Raw genomic sequence first — 17,500 nt, forward strand, 5'->3', positions numbered from 1 at the left:
CACTTCAAATCCTTGAAATGCTGATTGAATGGACGGCAATTCGCTCGGAAAAGCCAGCTGGGGTGGCTGGGTTGGATGGGTTGGCTGGGTTGGCTGGGTTGGCTAGGTTGACTACGTTGGCTGGTGGGAGTTCAAAAACCCGGGCACTCGGCTGCTGACGCACAGCATCAAACATGGAGTGCAGCTGAACGTCACGCACTTGCCGGTCGCCGTTTTTATGCTGCCAATAATTCAAACTGCTGTGCGAATGCAAAAATGACAAGCCAAGTTCTCGACTGTAGTCGTCGAGTGGCAGCGGAATCGGAATCGAAATCGGAATCGATGCGGAGGAGCACTCAGGAGATAACGACCGGCGACACAAACGACCGGAGCACATCCCTTTCCACTGGTCTGGCATAATAAATGAACTTCTAGTCCCCAGTCACGCCATTTAATAATGCAATCCCAGCCGAGAATAGAGCTGACTTGCAGGGCGTACAATTAATTTGTCATCATAAAATTACGCAATAAATTTCGGAATAGAAATTCTCTTGACCGCTGTCAAAAGTTTCGGTCTTGAGCTGCCTAAATTATTCATTTCGTAACACAATAAGAATGCACGCAAAGAAAGCTTAGATATACTTTGTTATAGAACTGCGGGGAGAATATAATTCGAATACATTCCGTTCTTCACCATCTTGATTATCTTGTGTAATAAATTTTCCCTTGTGTAGAAAAAGTTCACAAGGCCACCGATTTCGAGCAGGAAAACCTTAAGGAAAGTTTACGTTTTGAATAGAAAGCCGAAAAGAGGTTGCTGGCCAATAGCAGTAAAATGTCGAACAAGCTCCAAGTTGAATTGGCCCGCCTGCGTCAGACACGAAAAGTTCTTAATTGAATTCTATGGAAAGCAGCGAGGGACTCGTTATGAATGGCCAACTTAAATTACTTGTATCAGTTCGCAGAACTAACTTAAAATGTTTAATGATACCAACTTTTGTCTCAGCTTAATTGTGTTTTAAAATGTGTTTATAAAATTACGACTGCCAGTCGTTGGCAAAATCAATTGAACAAACTTTTATCAACTTCATTCACTTTGCTGTTTGCTTAATTAAAGTCAAGTTACTTTTCGTTTCAAAAAGTAATGGGAGACTGGAGCTGCAGCGAAATGCAAACAAAGTGGCTTGCTGGAAACTCAGTTTTCGTACTTTGCCGGCAATTCGCATGTCAATCATGATTTGCACAGAGAGAAGTTGGCTCGAAAAAAAGCTGTAACTGCACAAAGGTAAAGTGAAACAGTTAACTCCAGCATAGTAGCGTAGCACGTTTTTCATTTATGCGCATCGTGGCCAAAAAGGGCAACTGACACTCCCAGTTGACATGCATTGAAATAGAAGTAAGTTGCCCAAGTCCTTGTCGCCACCTGCGAGCAATTGGCACACTCGAAGCAAAAGTTTGACAAGGTGTTGACACGACACCTGCTCGAGTACTTCATCCAGTCGAATGCAATGCGAAATGCGATATGCGATATGTAGTGTACATAGTTCTCCCAAAAAGGGGAGTGACCCTCGTTGAAGTGGAAATTTATGGCTACTTAATTTGGATGAATTCTGCGAAACTCAATTGCCTGATTCATTAGTGGCACAGCCAACTGAAACTGCTAATTTCCATTGCGAAATTGATTTGATGTAATTAAATTTCAATTTGCAAGGCATTCATCTGGAAAACACAAACATAACTAACTAATTTGGCGCTTACCTGCTGGCCAAACTGGAATATTTCATGAAGCGAATTATTGACACCTTAATCGATGCTAATTATAAACATTTGTCCCCCAATAATGCCGGAAAATGCCTGATTTGATAGCGAGTCATACAGATTGCCGTAAAACACTATGCATGACTGCCAAATTATACTAAAATGTTATATGCATTATTTCACGCTTATTTGCATGTTGATTATACAAATATATTTTGTTTATGTAATAGGTGTGGCAGGAAGAACACTTGAAAGGTTTAACTCGGTTAGAGCGTTTGCCACCTCCGGTCCTGATTGACTTTGGCTCTCTGGCTCTCCAACTGGCTTCCAACCATTATTTTGATAAATAATTGAATATTGTTTCATTATACGGCAAAACTTGCCCTGCAAATGCATTGTGGCTTCTGCTCCTGCCATTCTGGCTCCTGCTGCCGACATCAAAATGCAATTGACTTTTCACTATATTGCAACTTTGAGGTTTTACCACGGCAACCGTATGGGTGAGTGCATATGTGTGTGTCTGTGTGTGTGAGTGTGCGCCACTATGGGTGTTGATTACAGCAGCAACGACAACACATTTGCAGCACGGAGTCGTCGAGTGCGTGTCTGCATTTCCGCTGACGAAGCCTTGTTGCCAATTTTGCAACACGACCACAGCTGCCAGCGACAATTTTCCTTTTGCTTCTGCTTCTGCTTTTGCTGCAGCTCTTGCTGCTGTTGTCCCGACTGTTTTGTCTTCGAATTCGAGAGCAATTCAACCCAAACTTTGCCAGCGACTTGGCTGCCGAGTGTGAAGTGCGGAGTGCAGAGTGCGGAATGCGGTATCTTCTGGCTGTGGACCACAACACTTTGGCTTAATTTACCGGAAACTTTGCGCAGCAGCGCAGCTCACATATGGAGTAAACTTTTAGATTTTCATTCCGCTTTCCGCTCGCGCGGCACTGGCACATAAATTAGACTCGTCTATTTCAGCAGCTGTCAATTGGCGTTTTTACCCGCAAAATGAAGCCATTTAGGCAAGTCGAGGGCCCGGCAATCTTATTCTTGGGCGAAGAGTCATAAACCTTCGGCCCCTTTTGGCTGCAGCATAATCGTTATTTATGTGAGCGCGTGAAATGTATAAAAATGTTGCCTTTAACAGGCCATAAAACTCCGCAGCTCCACGCGATATGGCGACCCGTTTTTCGTGCGCTGACTGCCATTTTGTGCAGCCGGCCAACATGGCGTATGCGTATCGTTGTATAATGCAAAGACCGCTCCGCCAATGATTATTTCCTTTTTTTGGTATTTAGAAAGCATTGAACTTATGGCGGAAGCCAGCAGCGGCCAATGGCAACAGCCAGCACTCAGAAAAAGATTATCTGGTTCTTTAATAAGTTTGACATGAAATTACAAAAGTTTTCTTTTAACTTTCGAACTTTTAGTGAGTAGATTTCATCTACCAAATTAGGACTTAATTCAAACAAATTAAATTAATTTGGAAGGTTTTCTATTTCTAACAAGTAATGTTGCACCGACAGATACTTTAGTTTGGTTTATGACTTTTGCTTGCTAAACAATTAGGAAAAGGTTTTATGAATTGTATGATACATATTTTGTGGAGTGCAGGACCAGCATCCATGCCTTTGGCATGGATTCCCTTGCACACAGGCACTGCTGCTATTATTCCTGCTCCTGTTTAGCAACATTTATCGCCGTTTTGACATAAACACATATACGCACTCACACACATATGAAAAAGAGGGGAAAAAGTGGAGTGGGGAGGGGGAACCGACAGGCAACACATGCTTGGCAGCCATTTTCACATTATTTTGTAAACAATTTTAAGTTGAATGGAAAATGTTTATGTTTCTCCAGCGCCATCGTCGCCCGCTCATCGCATGCTGCACCCTATTTAACTTGTACTTTAACCATTTGCCGCCGCCAACGCCGAGCTTTCCCGCTTTTATTTTTCTTTTTGGCGTGTGCGCGTCTGTTTAGGGTTTTAGCATGCGTTATTAAATTTATTGGACTTGACAGGAGTTGCCCCATAACGAATACAGATGAGGACGTGCAACCGCACAGCTCCATTAAAATTATATATCCGTACATTTTTTCACAATGTTTATTGTGATTGGCGAATCACTCAACTCTTTTCCGCCGTCAGCGGCTCACTTTTGTTAGTGTGCAAATATTTGTCCGGCTTTTCATTATGCCAAAGCACACCGCCCACACACCCATGTTTATGCAAATGTTTGCTAAATAGTTTACATCTTAGTGTTGCGTGTGCCTGTGTGTGTTTGCGTGTGAGTGTGTGTGCGTGCGTGCGTTGGCCCAGTGTTGCTCTGTTCTTGGTATCAAGCCCTGGGCATATTTGCATAAATTACCACAGAGCGACGGAAAACAATGGACCGCCGCCGCCGAGAACTGGACAAGTTCATAAACACACATATGAGTTTCCAACTATAACGAAGGATACACCAAAAGAAAATTCCAAGGGGAAAATATGGTCTGAAAAGATAACAGAAAACAAAGGACCCTTAAATAGATTTCCATGAATAAAAGTATTAAAATATTTTGCTGACGTTTTTTCTTGAAATTCTTTTTGTTCCCCAACTTGAATTTGTAATATTTTTATATCCGGAGGTAGTAATATATCCTTTTTGGTTAGGGATCCCTTAGACTTTTTGATTGCGGCACGGGCAGTTACCGACATCCGACGAATGCGTAATGTAGAGGTGGATTGATTGATCTGGCACATGCGCCAACAGCACTTGTACGCTTTGGCTCAAAATAAATTTGATTTTTTCCACACTCTGCCTGCCTGTTTTTGACATGGCTCCAATTAAAGTAACGTGCCACGCCTCGCAGCACGATTATTGATTGTTCGGTGGTCGGTGGACTAACTGCAGCAACTGGCGGAGACCTTACGTTTCCAGCAGGTGGCATCCTGCACTGTGCCCCACAAAGTCCCCCGATGGAGACGCCCCTGGATGCGGGACATTATTGTTGCATACTTTTTAGCATGCGCTTAATTACATGGCATTAACAATGTGCGCTTGTGTTAGTTTGTTTGTGTGTGAAAATTATGCGCGTTAGCTTCGTTTTACATGCTGTAGTCCGGGTCTCTCCAGTTTTTTTCTTTTTCCCCCCCTTTGCAGTTCTCCCTCAAAGGCAGCTCATATTAATTGAACAATTTTTTAGCATATTTTTTTTGCTCGTTTTCCGATTATTATCGCTAGAAATTTCAACGTTTTTTCCCACTGACCGCTGAATGCGGGCTGCTTATTAAGGGGACGCCTTGTGGCAAGGTCTGCGTGTTTATAATTCACACTTCTGTTGAATGCCACTCGGGGAGTGCATTGCGCAATGCAATTCTTGCTGGCAATCGAGATCCCGATGGTAGCTACCAATGGGGAGTGGCGAAATGAAGTCATTACCTGTAGTTATGGCCTGACAGGCTTAAGTTGTCGTAAATAGCCACCCGAACTAACGCCTCAGTCATCAAGTTCTCCATTTCGGGGCAATTAAACATTAAGGCCACGGTAACAGGAATGTGTCGCGAATCACTCGCATAACTCAGTGGCCTTTGCGTGTCCTTAGGTACCAGGACATCAAATACCAAATCCCGAATAAGTTTCGGAGTTGTTGAAAGCTTAGCTGGCTTGCTCACCACACGCACTCCCCGAAATTTGATATACTAGACTATCCCGTGGCGTTTTTGATTTGCGTATTTATTGCTTCAAGGCTCGGCATTTTTTCTGTATGCTTTTGGTGTAAACAAATGTTTATGGGGGACTTCCTTTTGTTTTCCATAATTTGCGTTTGCTCTCCGTTTCGAAATGTCGCAAAATTTCACATTCCATTTTTTGCCGTCCTATTTTCGCCCCACGTGTTGACACTTGGCAAGTGGCAGAGCCCGCGGCCATTTCACAGGGCCATTGTGCATCCGCATTCGGAGCCATTGTTGGGATTCCGCCCACATCTCAGCTCGTTAGGCAGGGCACTCTAAGCACAATCACCAGTGCACTGGAAAAAAAACTATGAAAGCAAGCAAGTATAATGTATAAAGCATATTAAGTGCATTAAAAAATAGTTAATTTAAATTAAGTGATAGTTATTGCAGGATACTTGATTAATTTTTATTTTTTATATATAATTTAATATGATTATTACTTCTTGTTTTCCCGTGAAGCTATTGTTAAATATATATGAAATTTTCTCCATTTTTTCTTCCCCTGTATTTTCACACACTCTCAGCAAAAACGAGGGCAAGGATGAGTGTGGAGGGCACTCGAAAGCGACACGACTAATTGGAGCCAGCTTTCTTACATACGATTAGACGTTACGTATGCGCCCCGTTGTTCGGCATGGCCCAAAAATTTATGAGGGCCTTTTTAGCCATTAGGCGCGAGCCGAGAGCTGCGGAGAACAGAAGGACCCTCGAACGGGTCACAAAACTGTCGTCAATGGGCGGGTCATCGGCGGACAGACTTCAAGTGCAGAAGCGTCGGGTAATTAACGACGAGCGAGAGGAAACTGCTGGAATGGCGCTAATTGCAAAGCAATCGTCGCACGTGAAGGACCCGCTAAATCACGGTCTCTATCTCCGTGCCACACGTTTCCGGGCAAATAGCCACCAACGGGGGGCACTCGAGTCAGCTCAGCATTATTTGCTCTCGACTTGTGGCTGCCTGCCCTCTGGGAAACTGGGAAATGGGAAATGGCGACTCCGAGGAACTTGGCCTGCTGACGAAGGTCAATATGCGGGCACTTAGTCCGCTTTGGTTTCCCATATTTGGGCCACCTTCTTCTATGCAGGGGTCCTGTGTGTATTCCGGTTTTTATTGACAAACGCATAAAATTCGCTTGAACCTTTTGTTAACCCAGAGGACACCTTTGGGCACCTCGGGTTCTCGGTGCCATTTCCCGCTCTTGTCCGTTTCCCTTTTTCCGGGAGACTTGGGTCTTGTCTCGGGTTTTGCCTTTCATTTCGCTTACTTAAGTATTTATGAGCTAGCAATCCCTGGAATGCTGTGTGTCTTTATTTGTGCTGCTACTTTGCTGCCTTCAGGGCGTTAAATTGAGTTGGCCCACACATGGCCACACCTGAGCGATCACGCAGTTTTAGCCAAGTGGAAATCTTTGGTTTCGGTTTCGGCTTTGCCTTTCCTTCGCCTCTTTAAGTGCCTTTCCCGTGAACTTTAAGGACCTCCAAAAGTAGCTATAATTTGTGGACGCCGATTACACAAAACTTTAGCTTGTAATTTCCAGGGGAGAATTTAGTGCAGTTGCTAATTTCGCAGTTGGAAAAGGAAAAACGCTCTAAGCCGAAGCGGTTAGCGTTTTTTATCGCCACTCCTGTGCCATAAATATGTCGAGATGGTTGACAAAAAAGGGATGGGGGGAATGGAACCAAACTAGGAGCAACCAGCTTGGACCACACAATGTCTCTAAGTAGCTACAGCACTCCGGGGACCAATTACCCCATAGAGCCGGATCGGTTCAGGTAACAAGCTGGGTTTGACCCGCAGCCCTTGCCCTGTCGCTGGAAAAAGCCAAAAAATTAAGTTACGTTTAGGCAAGCGAAAAAGTTTGGCCCAAAAGAAGGTCCGTCCCGCTCCGACTGGCCATATGTTTCACTAATGGTCGCGCACATTGCGGCCATTAGGAAATGGCGCCCAGCAGGTGGGGCCACCGCCATCCCCCTCCCCTCTTCTCCCCTGCCCCCTCGGGTATCTGCCGCCCCAGGGTTTTTTGGGAGTCCTGCCAAGTTCTCCACTCTTTTCTGCCCCAAATCGAAAGCTATTTTTTTGTGAACGGAAGGAAGTTTGCCCATCCATATTTAAAAGGAAATAACCAGATTAAAGCTGGGAAATCTCTTGCAAAATAAATAGACAAGCGACTTTGGCTCCGCACTTCAGTTTTTCAGCTATGAAAATATTTATATTTTATGGGCTGATAAAATCAAACCGCTGTTGTGCATATACACTTTTCGTTTTAACATAAAATGTTTCACTTGGAAACATGATGCATGATGATAATTGGCTCCAAGGTTTGGCAATTCATATTTAATAGCAGGTAAATATGAAGATTTAAATCTTAGAAATTATTAAGAAAACGAACAAATACAAACAGATCTATCTAAATTGGCCAAATAAGCTGAGCATGTTTGATTAAATTGCGTAATTGTTTGTATTTAGCTTAGAACGGAATTTATTATATTTGAGATATTATCTGCTGCGAAAACAGCAGACATTTGCTGAATTATGCCGATGCACCTGCATTTGAGCGGCGCTTAACATTTTCCCATTAGTTATAAAATCACTTGTTTGCGATGCAAATTGATTAAAGTCAGATGCGGTTGTGTGCGATGGACTAATGGCGCAAATTTGGTCTCGAGCTTCGAAACGAAATTGCATTTGTGCATGACCAAATTACCAAAACTCAAGCAATCATAATAATAATTATGCAAAGCAGCAGACGGAGACGCGCAGGAAACACCTGAATTCGAATTTGGGCACACACAAGGAGGCATTTGGGCTTGAAGGACAATGAAGGGGCTCTGCGTTGAGGACAAGTGCAAATTACTTTGTCTCTGTTTGGTCGTCGTGTCTGAGTTTCTGTGTTTATTTACTCTGGATCTGGCCTGCTGCCAGTATTATGTTATCCAAAGTGCGACAATAACCTTATCAATGTCTGTGTGCAAATGCAAGTTGCCCAAATTGAAAATGTAACCCTCTTGTCCTTTTGTAGTCGACAAGTCAACTCAAGTTTTCATTCACTCGCATCATCAAATATCGAAGTTTGTCAAAGTAATTTCGGTGACTCGGCAATGTTGGCTGTGTGTTTTCAATTAAGTAATTGTCATTACAAGTACAAGTATGTGTCAATAAGTCCGACAACGAACTGCACTTGAAGTCAGTTTTTTTATGCTTGGTTGGGCACTCAGCAATTTCTGGTTAAACATTAATCAAGCCCTTTTTATCCTCCCTTATTCAAAGTACAACCCAAATCACAAAAGTGGAAATTTATGTAAAAAAGTACGATAAGGAAAAGTAAAAATTGTTAGGGTAGGGCAAAAAAAAGGTAGCGCCAAATTGTATGCAAATTTGTTTCCTTTTTCAGACTTCTGATCAGTTCTCCGCCATATGCTGAACCCTCTGAACCGCTGACCCTCTGCTAATTATGATATATGAAGGTGGCGCATTCAAGGAGAACACATAAAAACCCATTCAAATTAAGGGGTTACATGGGTTTCAGGGTTTCAAAAAATCGATTTTTTTTTTTTTGTCTTATTAAATTCTAAAACATGTCTAGAGTATTGTCCTAAATTTTCAAGTTGATCCGAGTAATAGTCTCGGAGATACAGCCTTGAGAAGGTGGACGCTTGAGAGCACTTTTATTGTCTCTTAAAACTTTAAACGCGTTTTTCTCAAAACTATGTTTTCAAAGTCGGTTGTCAAAATTTCTCGCGAACTACTCAACCGATCTTAATGAAATTTTACACAAGTATTCGAGATATCATTTACAAGGTATTGAACGAAGGATTTTTTTTTTTTCAATTACAACTATTTAAAAAAAAAAAATGTCGAGAAATTTTCATCGAAATTTGCATTTTTTTGTAAAAACGTCTGCCAAAAATCCAATTTTCATTTTTTTGTTTTTTCCTTCGTCCAATACCTAGTTTATTGTCTATTCTGAAACACGTTTTTTTTATTTTTACTTTGGACGATCCTGAAAGAAGTTCTGCTGACAACGCGGAGGCACCTTTTTTCCGAGGGACTGCCGGAAATGGCGTCGTAATGGCCGACGTTTTGATATTTTTTTTTGAAAATTTCACAAAATCTTTATTAAACATGTATCTTTTAAATAATAAAAAGTTTCATTGAAATATTTCATTTTTTATATGCAAAAAAAATGTTTGAAAAAAGGCCGTTTTTTACCCCAGGAAACCCATGTAACCCCTTAATATTAATTGCGCTTCTAGACCAGAGAGCTTTGCCTAATTGTTTTTTGTTCATTACATAGCGCCCGTGGATTCGTGGCAGACAGCAAACATATTTCCACAACGTCATTAAATCACGGGGAAGAAGTAAAAGCACAAATAATCATTTAATTGCCTTTTCAGTCCCGACTTGAGTCGCAGTCGTTTCACCAAGCCGGCAAAGTGTTGCCCATAAATAGTAACTACTGCTCAAAAGTGAAGGGCTGAGCTGTATCCTGCAGGAATGCGGTGGTGGCGGTCATGTGCGGTGCCCAGGATGTCGGACACACCAAAGAGCATTGGTGCACTGGGAGAAAGGATGTCTTGAAATCCAAATCAATCTTGGTTTGGTTTTACTTATAACTTTACTCGTTGAAGGATGTTGTCTAATATTTTTCTGTTCACTGATAATCGGCATTTCTTTTATGACATAACAACCTGTGTTGAAACTACCAACAAATATAATTTTTTTTTGTGCAACTAGAGCCCTCTGATGAGTGAGCGAAAATGTGGCTGCTTAATCATGGGGTTCAGGGGTTGAGAGGAGGGAAGGGATTGGGCAGCAAGGGAAGCGGAAATGATGCTCGCTGGCAATTTATTTGAAACCGCATAAAACAAGCGACGAGTAAAAATGTATCCGCCGCTCCTTTTAGCCTCGAATGTTGTTGTTGCTGTTGCTGTTGCTGATGTTGTTGCTGCCGCTGCTGCTGCTGCTGCTGCTGGTGATGTTGCCACGGACCGAGAGCGGCTAATGAACAAACAGAGGAGCTGCAGATAGGGAGCGGATGATGGAAACCTCAGTAAACAACTGCAGTGCTGGTAAATAGACGCGGGCAAGGACTTGGCCCGTAAACAGGCTGGCTGCATAAGCAAAAACAGAAAGGAAACAGCAGCGGCAAAAGCAGAGTAGCAAACGGCAAACCAAAGCTGCCAACTAGAGCAACGTTATTAACTTGAATAAAAATATTTACTGCCCGTCGAGCACTCCGGTTATCAATGGTGATGCAGCTGGCGCTTTGGCGATGACAACTCGAGGGCTCCACGATGAAAACGACGACGATGACGAGGGAGGAGGAGGATGACTAGGACGAGGAGGATGATGATGGAGCGGAGCACTTAGTGCGCTGCCGGCATTTACTTTACCACTCACTCTTTTTTTGTGCTCCTTGTTTGCCCACCCTGATTAAAGTTTATTTTAATTTGTTGCTGTTGTTCTTTGCCGTGCTGCTGCTTCTGCTTCTGCGGCTTGGCTTCCCTGCTTTTTTTTACTTTTGGCTTTTGCTGCTACCCGTTAAGTGGCACAATTTGCCGCCGCCCCGCCCCCACTTAATACACCCCAGCCCCTTCTTCATAACGCATCGGCGCTCAGGCGTGGAGCAAAGTGCAGCCGAGTGCGAAAAGAAACCGCGACGGCTGGCGCGGGAGGTGCCAAAAAGCGGGCTGCCACCTGGCATTTCAGCAGCGTCCTGGCTCAAGGATCCCCAACCCGAAACCCCAACGAACCCCAACTGGCTATGCATGCGCGAATTAATCTTAATTGAAATTCCTTGCCGCGGAGACGCACAGTTCAGCATATAGGCCATATGCTGTTTGCTCAGGCAGATGGCAGGCCATAATGAAAAATTAAAAGATATTAAAACACGCACAAGAAGCGGGAATCCCCAGAAGAATGTGCAGCACATTAAAATTAATTTACACATATATCCTTCGTTTACTCGATATTCCCTTGCACATATGAAATTTATTTAAATATATTTTTAAAAATTCAATCATTGGATTGCAAGCTTTGTACTCCCACTTTTTGTAAAACATTGTATAAACTCTTCGAGGTTACATAGAAATTTGCAATATTTACACAAAGCTTTTCCCCATTTCCATTACTGAATATCGAGGGGTGGTAAGTGGCAAAACCAAATGTATTCCACCACCTTGAGCTCGGTTTATGTTCCATTAAAATGTTTTTAAATTCCATCCCCACATGAATTCCCCAGCTCCGTTTTTGCGCTCCGGCAACAATTAAGCAAGATGCTAATTGTTTCACAAAGCATTCGCACTTCGTCGCTTCGCAAGCACCCAGCTGAAGTTCCCTCGATGCGTCCAGCTTAAATTGAAATTTAATGCCAGGGCGTAAGGAGCTTAAGTTCTCTGTGCTGTGGATATGGTTGTACACATGTTAAACACTTTTTTCCCACCTCCAGCAGCCTGCAGAAGGCAGCCGGCAACCAGCAGGCTGGCAGAGTTTTTAGTTAGGTCCTAGTCCTTTGGCAGATTGCTAACCAACTGCCTTGAGAGCCCTTGACTTCCCGGGTCCTTTCCCACCCGGAATTCCCCAGTGTGGCTGTGCAGATTCTAATTTGTATGCAAATCAAAATCAATAGGATTAACCAAGTTACATAGTTGGGAGCATTGTCGAGTTTTTCCAGTGCCAGAGAACTGTTTGCTGCAAAATTGTTTTCTCAAAAATATTTCATGACTGCCGCAGCACCTTTTCCCCCCAACCCAACACACCAAAGGTGTGTGTGTGTGAATGTCGATTGCAGATAGTGTAGGGCTTACGAAACTTTTCTACTTTGCCTCATAAGTGCGAATTTATGTTCAGATGAAGTTACCTGACTTGATTATTAAAACAACCAGAGGGGGTAAGAATCGGAAGTGGCTCTGACAGGTTGGGGGACTTGCAAAAAGGAAGGCTTTAAAAACAATTGATCGAATTTCAGGTGGTATTTTTGAAAATTTGACTCAGGCAATGGTTGAATTTACTGGGAAGAAATAATTAGTAAAATGGGAATGTATCTATGCAAGAAGTTATATTCCTTATTTCTCAAATAGGTTTTGTATTAGAAAGTAGTAGAGCATCAACTTGTTAGCAGTTTTTTTGCTTGCTCACTGCCATGCAAATAGCATATCCATGGCTGCCTCTCGCATATGTGTAAATATTTAAAAACTTACGGCTGCCAGGAAAGAATAAAGAGAATTACTTGTGTGTGCGAGTTTCTGGCTTACGTTTAGCCAGGGGTTCTGCAGTGTGTCTGTGTGTGTGTGTGTGAGTGCCATGGTGGCTCTCTGCGAAATCCACGGTGCAGACATAATCCCCGGGCTGTATATATCTTCCTGGGCCGCATGTGGGTCGCGATGCCAGCGGTTCCTGTTTCCGTTTCCGTTTCGGAGCCATAATCGCCGATGTCGTCGCATCGGGTGTGGCGTTACTTTGTGGCAGGTGTTTCTGGTAGCTTTCGCCATGTGTCATGCCAAATCAGCGGGTTGCAGCTGCCCAGGATAATGCTCTACCGTTCGGGGCTTCCGATCGAACCCGGACCGGAGTCATTAATTAATCTAATTAGACCGTGGGCCTCTCTCGCTAGCGGAGGCCAGAAAAACACTTTGCTAATTTCATTAATTGTTTGCTAGACGCTAGCAACCGCGTGCCATTTTGCGTACAAGTGGCGCATTTAATTAGACTAATAAAGTAATTCAGGCAGCGAGTGTAAATGAAACAAGCGGAGCGAAAGGAGAACGGAGATCCTGCCAGAGTTTCCCGCGCGCGAACAGCTAATAAAACAGTTATAATGAGTTGCTAGTTGGACGGGGCGGTCCCTCTCTTTACATATATATACTATATATATCCTAGTTGCTCGTTCGTGCCTGGCTCAATAAAATTAAATTACACTCGTGTGTGTGCGTGAGCTGGGTGGCTGAATTCGTTGCAAGTGATAAAGTGATTAGCACTTCGAACGCGCCTATGTGGTATGCAACAAAATTTTTACCATCGCCGTACGTGGCCAGTAAACTCTATAATAATTAATTTCATAAATCAAGCTCAATGCATACAGTTATGCGCATAAATCATGTAATTAACTGGAGCATGGTCCCGACCTGGGTCAACATATGGCCAACGACCAGCGGACGGAGGACAGCGGACAGCGACCAATGGCCAATGGCCAATGGCCAATGACCAATGGCCAGCAATGGCGACCAGCAGCAATGGAGGCCATGATAAACAAGATATTAACGACTTAATTTACTGCAGCCCGTGTGCCGCGTCGCGGCAAGTGTCTGCGTGGCCATAAAGTGCAGGCACGCAACACAAATATAAATTGTATAAATATATGTAAGGTGAGCCAACGAGTAATGGTGCACCCTTCGGACCCCAGACATGCAATTTAAATAATTTCTAAAGTGGCTTAATTATAATTATAGTTGTTCAGGCAAAGCAACACTTATTTCTGCAAATGTCACCGAGGAAAAGGAAATGCAGTTATTAACTTTGTATTTAAAGAGTAATAATTTTATTAGCGATTATACTTACGTTTCACTTTTCCCCAGCTTTATTTGATTTGATTAATTGCACTGTTTTTTGACGCTCATACTTTTATGGATAAAATTTAAGTTCATTTCGATTTCTGGTTTCATAGTTTTTAACAATTTTTTTGTTTTATGAAAAATATTTTTTTATAAATGGGTTGACCTACTCTTAAAACGTTTTAGTTGAACAGAATAAAATTTATTACCCAAAGTGCTCGACCAAATTGACGTAGCGCATTGCACTTTGCGTCTCTTGTGTGAAATTAAAACGCTTAACGGTTGTGCAAATTTTCCAGTTCTGGCATCTCTTTTGCTCCGCAACTGTATACGATAACCGCCAATTTTTCAATAAACTGCAATAAATGTTTATCCATTTATATGCCTGATGCAATTCCTCTTTATGTTGCTACTGTTGTTGTTTGTTTTAAAAGCAAAGGTTGCAAAAAAGCGACTCATATTAATGGCCGTTCTGCACTGTTGGGTAACCACGAACTCTCAGCCTCCCGCTGCCACAAAAGGAACTGCCGGTCCTTTTGATGTTAAATTGGCTGATATAAGTAAAATATTGCATTCACTGGCAAACTATTATGGCTGTGAAAAGAGCCTGAAGTGGATGAGGATTAAGAAAATTGTTTTTTAATATTATTCGGTTTCATTTCCCAGCTGTAATGTGCTGAATCAATGGCTCTTTTATAAAGTGAAAGCTAATTATAAATAAAACTTTCTTTAAAGTACTTGTAAAAAGTAATATGTAAATTAATCACGAGTCAAACAAACATTTCGACGGATGCATCTACATTATTTATCTGTTCAAGTAGGTGATATGCTTTGCATTTTTGTACAGTAGATCTAAAGCAGTGACCATAAAACGGAGCCTCAAAAAACTCTAAAAAAAAAAATATTATGGTTTTTTTTTTGTTTATAACTTGAATAGTTTTACTTACTGTATGGATCTGGTAGTTTGCAATTTAGCATTTCCATTTCGCAGGTGGTTTTAAAACTGGTGTAACACACATTGTTAAAGCCACAAACTGGTCGATCGGTCCAAGCAGAGCAAACCGAACAGTTGCCCTCGCCCTGAACTGCACCTAGAAATGACACTAAAAACCTTCTTTAGTTGAGCTTACAAAAAATAATATATATATTTTTTTTACCCGAGAAACCCAACAGCCAGAAAACGTTCATGGCAAAACTTTCAAGGGAATGATCTTCCTCAGACATAAACTGCAAAAATGATTGGGTGTGGCGAATGGATTTCAGGGAATTTGCATAATCACCGCATGACTCGAGCCGTGGCAAGGCCTTTTACTTTATTACAAATGAAATTAGAAGGAAATTATAATTGCTGTAGCATACGGCAAGGCAGTAGCCGAGAAAGGACCGCCCTGGATGTTGCATGTTGCTGCCGGCAAGGAAATGAAAACGCCCACCATGTGAGGCAAAAAGCCAACGACCTGGGCAGGGCACAACTGCAGAACAGGACGAGAAAAAAAAAACACAAACACACCAGAGACTGAGAAGAGTCAGAGCAGGACACACCGCCGGTCGTCCTGCCGCAGAGCAACTATAAAAAGTACGTCCTGCAACTGTGTGTATCCGAGTCTCTCTCCGTTGGTGTCAGCCGGCAGCTTACAAAGTCAGACGCACATGTATATGTGTGAGTGTGTATGTTAGTGTGTACGGAGGACGCTCCCAGCTTTTAAGTATAATTTTCCAGATACACAGGCCCAGTCTGGAGTCCAGGTGGCAAGTGCTAGACAAAAACGATGTGCCCGCCCCCCACAAACACACACGGGAGCTGAAGGAGCAGAAGGACTCGGCAGAAGTAAACGAGTGGGCGGAGAAAATTTAATATGATTATGTTGAAGTAAATTGCTTGAAACAAATGTTGCATGGGCATCCGCCCTGCGATCTTCCACCTGCTTGTGTGTGTGTGTGTGTGTGTGTATTCAACATCTATCTGCAGGCCGGATGTTGATTCACTCGGTCTGCTGCAGACCTTTAAAAAGCAATTAAGGACAATACGATTTTGCCCTCAAAGGCTTCAAGCTGTCAACGAGTCGAGAACGGGTGGTAAGTGCCTCGCTTATTGTGTGGCCAATAAAACACAGGTTGGGCCTCTGTGATAAAATTGCAATATAAATAATATATGTTTTGGAAAGAGTTAAAACAAAGAAGGTATCAAGGTGCTTTTGAAAGTTTATTACTCCTCCTCGAAGTTTTTTTGGGCCCTGTTTGCGAGCACTTCTCATGGGAAACTGGGTGATAAGTGGCAGCCGGCGCAGCAGGTGCCACTGCTCCAGCCAATATTCACAGGCATTCGATAGCACCGGGTCACAAATTCCTGCCAACATGCCGGCTTGCCACGCCTCCTTGGGGCGGATTTGCATGCCGCACAAATGGAATTTACGGCAGCGGTTATTGCTACACAAAAATGCACATAAGTTTGCACTTTCGCTCGCCTTCTGCCCACACTTTTTTCTGCTTCCTATATAGCCAAGAAATGCACAGTAAAAAAATTATTTAAAAGCTATTGAACTTTACTAAAATCACTTGTTAAAGAAAGCTTTTCTAATAACTAAAAATATGTACGCAAACTTTGCCTTAACAGATTGTAATTCAAGTAAATACTTATCTCAATTTTATCATTACCTTTTATTCTCTGTGTATAATATAACCCCACTAGTTCAACCGAACATTTCATGTGGCCAACTGACGAAGATTGATGTAGATGGCTCTAAAACAAACAAAAAATACTGAAACAAATTAAACGAGCCAAACGCATCGTTAGACTCATTATTTCCCGCTCATTTGCATGCAACCAAATAGTGATATGCAATTATTGCAACCAGCGCGTTTGTTGTGTTGGCCAACGGAATCGAGGCAGAGCTACTAATTATCAAATGATGCGCACTCGGAGCTGGAAATGCGGTAGCGAAAACAATGTTGTCAATGTCTGGGATGCCTGGGATGTGGCGCGCCGCCGATGCCAAATCAATTGGCATGCCTGAAACCCGTCAACAGCCCTTCGATGCGCCGATGATAATTAAATTGCACATTGAATTTTAATGCAATTCAATTAAAATATAAAATATTTTTCAATTGGATTTCTGAAGCGGTTTGCCTTCGCCAGGCTCCGAGCCACATAATTAAATTAATCAACGATGCTTTCACTCATTGCCAGCGACGCTGCCAATGTATATTCGAGTATGCTACCAACGAATCGAACAATTCGGTGATATACTTCTCATGAATTATTTATACAAATGATGACTGCAATTTCAGCTTGAATTTCCAACGCAATTTATATGTGAATATAAGTACAATCTTATAAGAAGTATTGGGTTTAGATTTCGTATTTTGGAAAGGAAAATTGTCCTAATTAAAATTATGCAAACTAATTCAAAAGGAGCTAATTTTAAATTAACTGTTAGCTTGTTAAGCTCTTAACTTAAAGGCTAGCACAAAATACCTGAAAATACCTAACACCTAATC

At 42.4% G+C, this 17,500-nt stretch overlaps 2 protein-coding genes and 1 long non-coding RNA gene across 4 annotated transcripts; 2 read left to right on the forward strand and 1 right to left on the reverse strand.

Moving 5' to 3' along the window:
- The first annotated feature begins 1,999 nt into the window (after positions 1-1,999).
- On the forward strand, positions 2,000-10,188 carry LOC108096006. Its single transcript, XR_001771686.1, has 2 exons — positions 2,000-2,237; positions 9,848-10,188. It is a non-coding gene; the product is annotated as an uncharacterized LOC108096006 (long non-coding RNA).
- Positions 10,189-14,619: 4,431 nt separating this feature from the next.
- Positions 14,620-15,192, reverse strand: LOC108095704. Of its 2 annotated transcripts, none has more exons than XM_017196876.1 (3): positions 15,160-15,192; positions 14,950-15,105; positions 14,620-14,891 (listed from the first exon to the last, which is right to left on the reverse strand). In XM_017196876.1, exons 1-3 carry the CDS (start codon positions 15,188-15,190, stop codon positions 14,773-14,775), a joined length of 306 nt encoding a protein of 101 aa, XP_017052365.1. In that variant the 5' UTR covers positions 15,191-15,192; the 3' UTR covers positions 14,620-14,772. The 2 variants fall into 2 exon arrangements, with proteins under 2 accessions (XP_017052365.1, XP_017052366.1); XM_017196877.1 differs by having other exon boundaries at positions 14,950-15,093; positions 15,160-15,176.
- A 45-nt stretch (positions 15,193-15,237) lies between these two features.
- On the forward strand, positions 15,238-15,857 carry LOC108095655. The gene is given in 5 exon segments (XM_043209271.1): positions 15,238-15,247; positions 15,357-15,434; positions 15,437-15,615; positions 15,617-15,670; positions 15,723-15,857. Coding segments are annotated over 5 exon segments (456 nt in total).
- Positions 15,858-17,500: the final 1,643 nt, after the last annotated feature.

Source organism: Drosophila ficusphila, unplaced genomic scaffold, assembly GCF_018152265.1.
Source record: "Drosophila ficusphila isolate 14025-0441.05 unplaced genomic scaffold, ASM1815226v1 contig_791, whole genome shotgun sequence".
NCBI lineage: Eukaryota > Metazoa > Arthropoda > Insecta > Diptera > Drosophilidae > Drosophila > Drosophila ficusphila.

Excerpts from the sequence above, each read along its gene's own strand:
- LOC108095704 (XM_017196876.1), bottom strand. The coding sequence starts at position 15,190 with ATGAACGTTTTCTGGCTGTTGGGTTTCTCGG. Across the intron at positions 15,106-15,159 it reads CTGGCTGTTGGGTTTCTCGG|TGTCATTTCTAGGTGCAGTT; the intron begins GTAAAAAAAATA and ends GAAGGTTTTTAG. Across the intron at positions 14,892-14,949 it reads CAAACTACCAGATCCATACA|AGTTTTTTGAGGCTCCGTTT; the intron begins GTAAGTAAAACT and ends TTTTTTTTTTAG.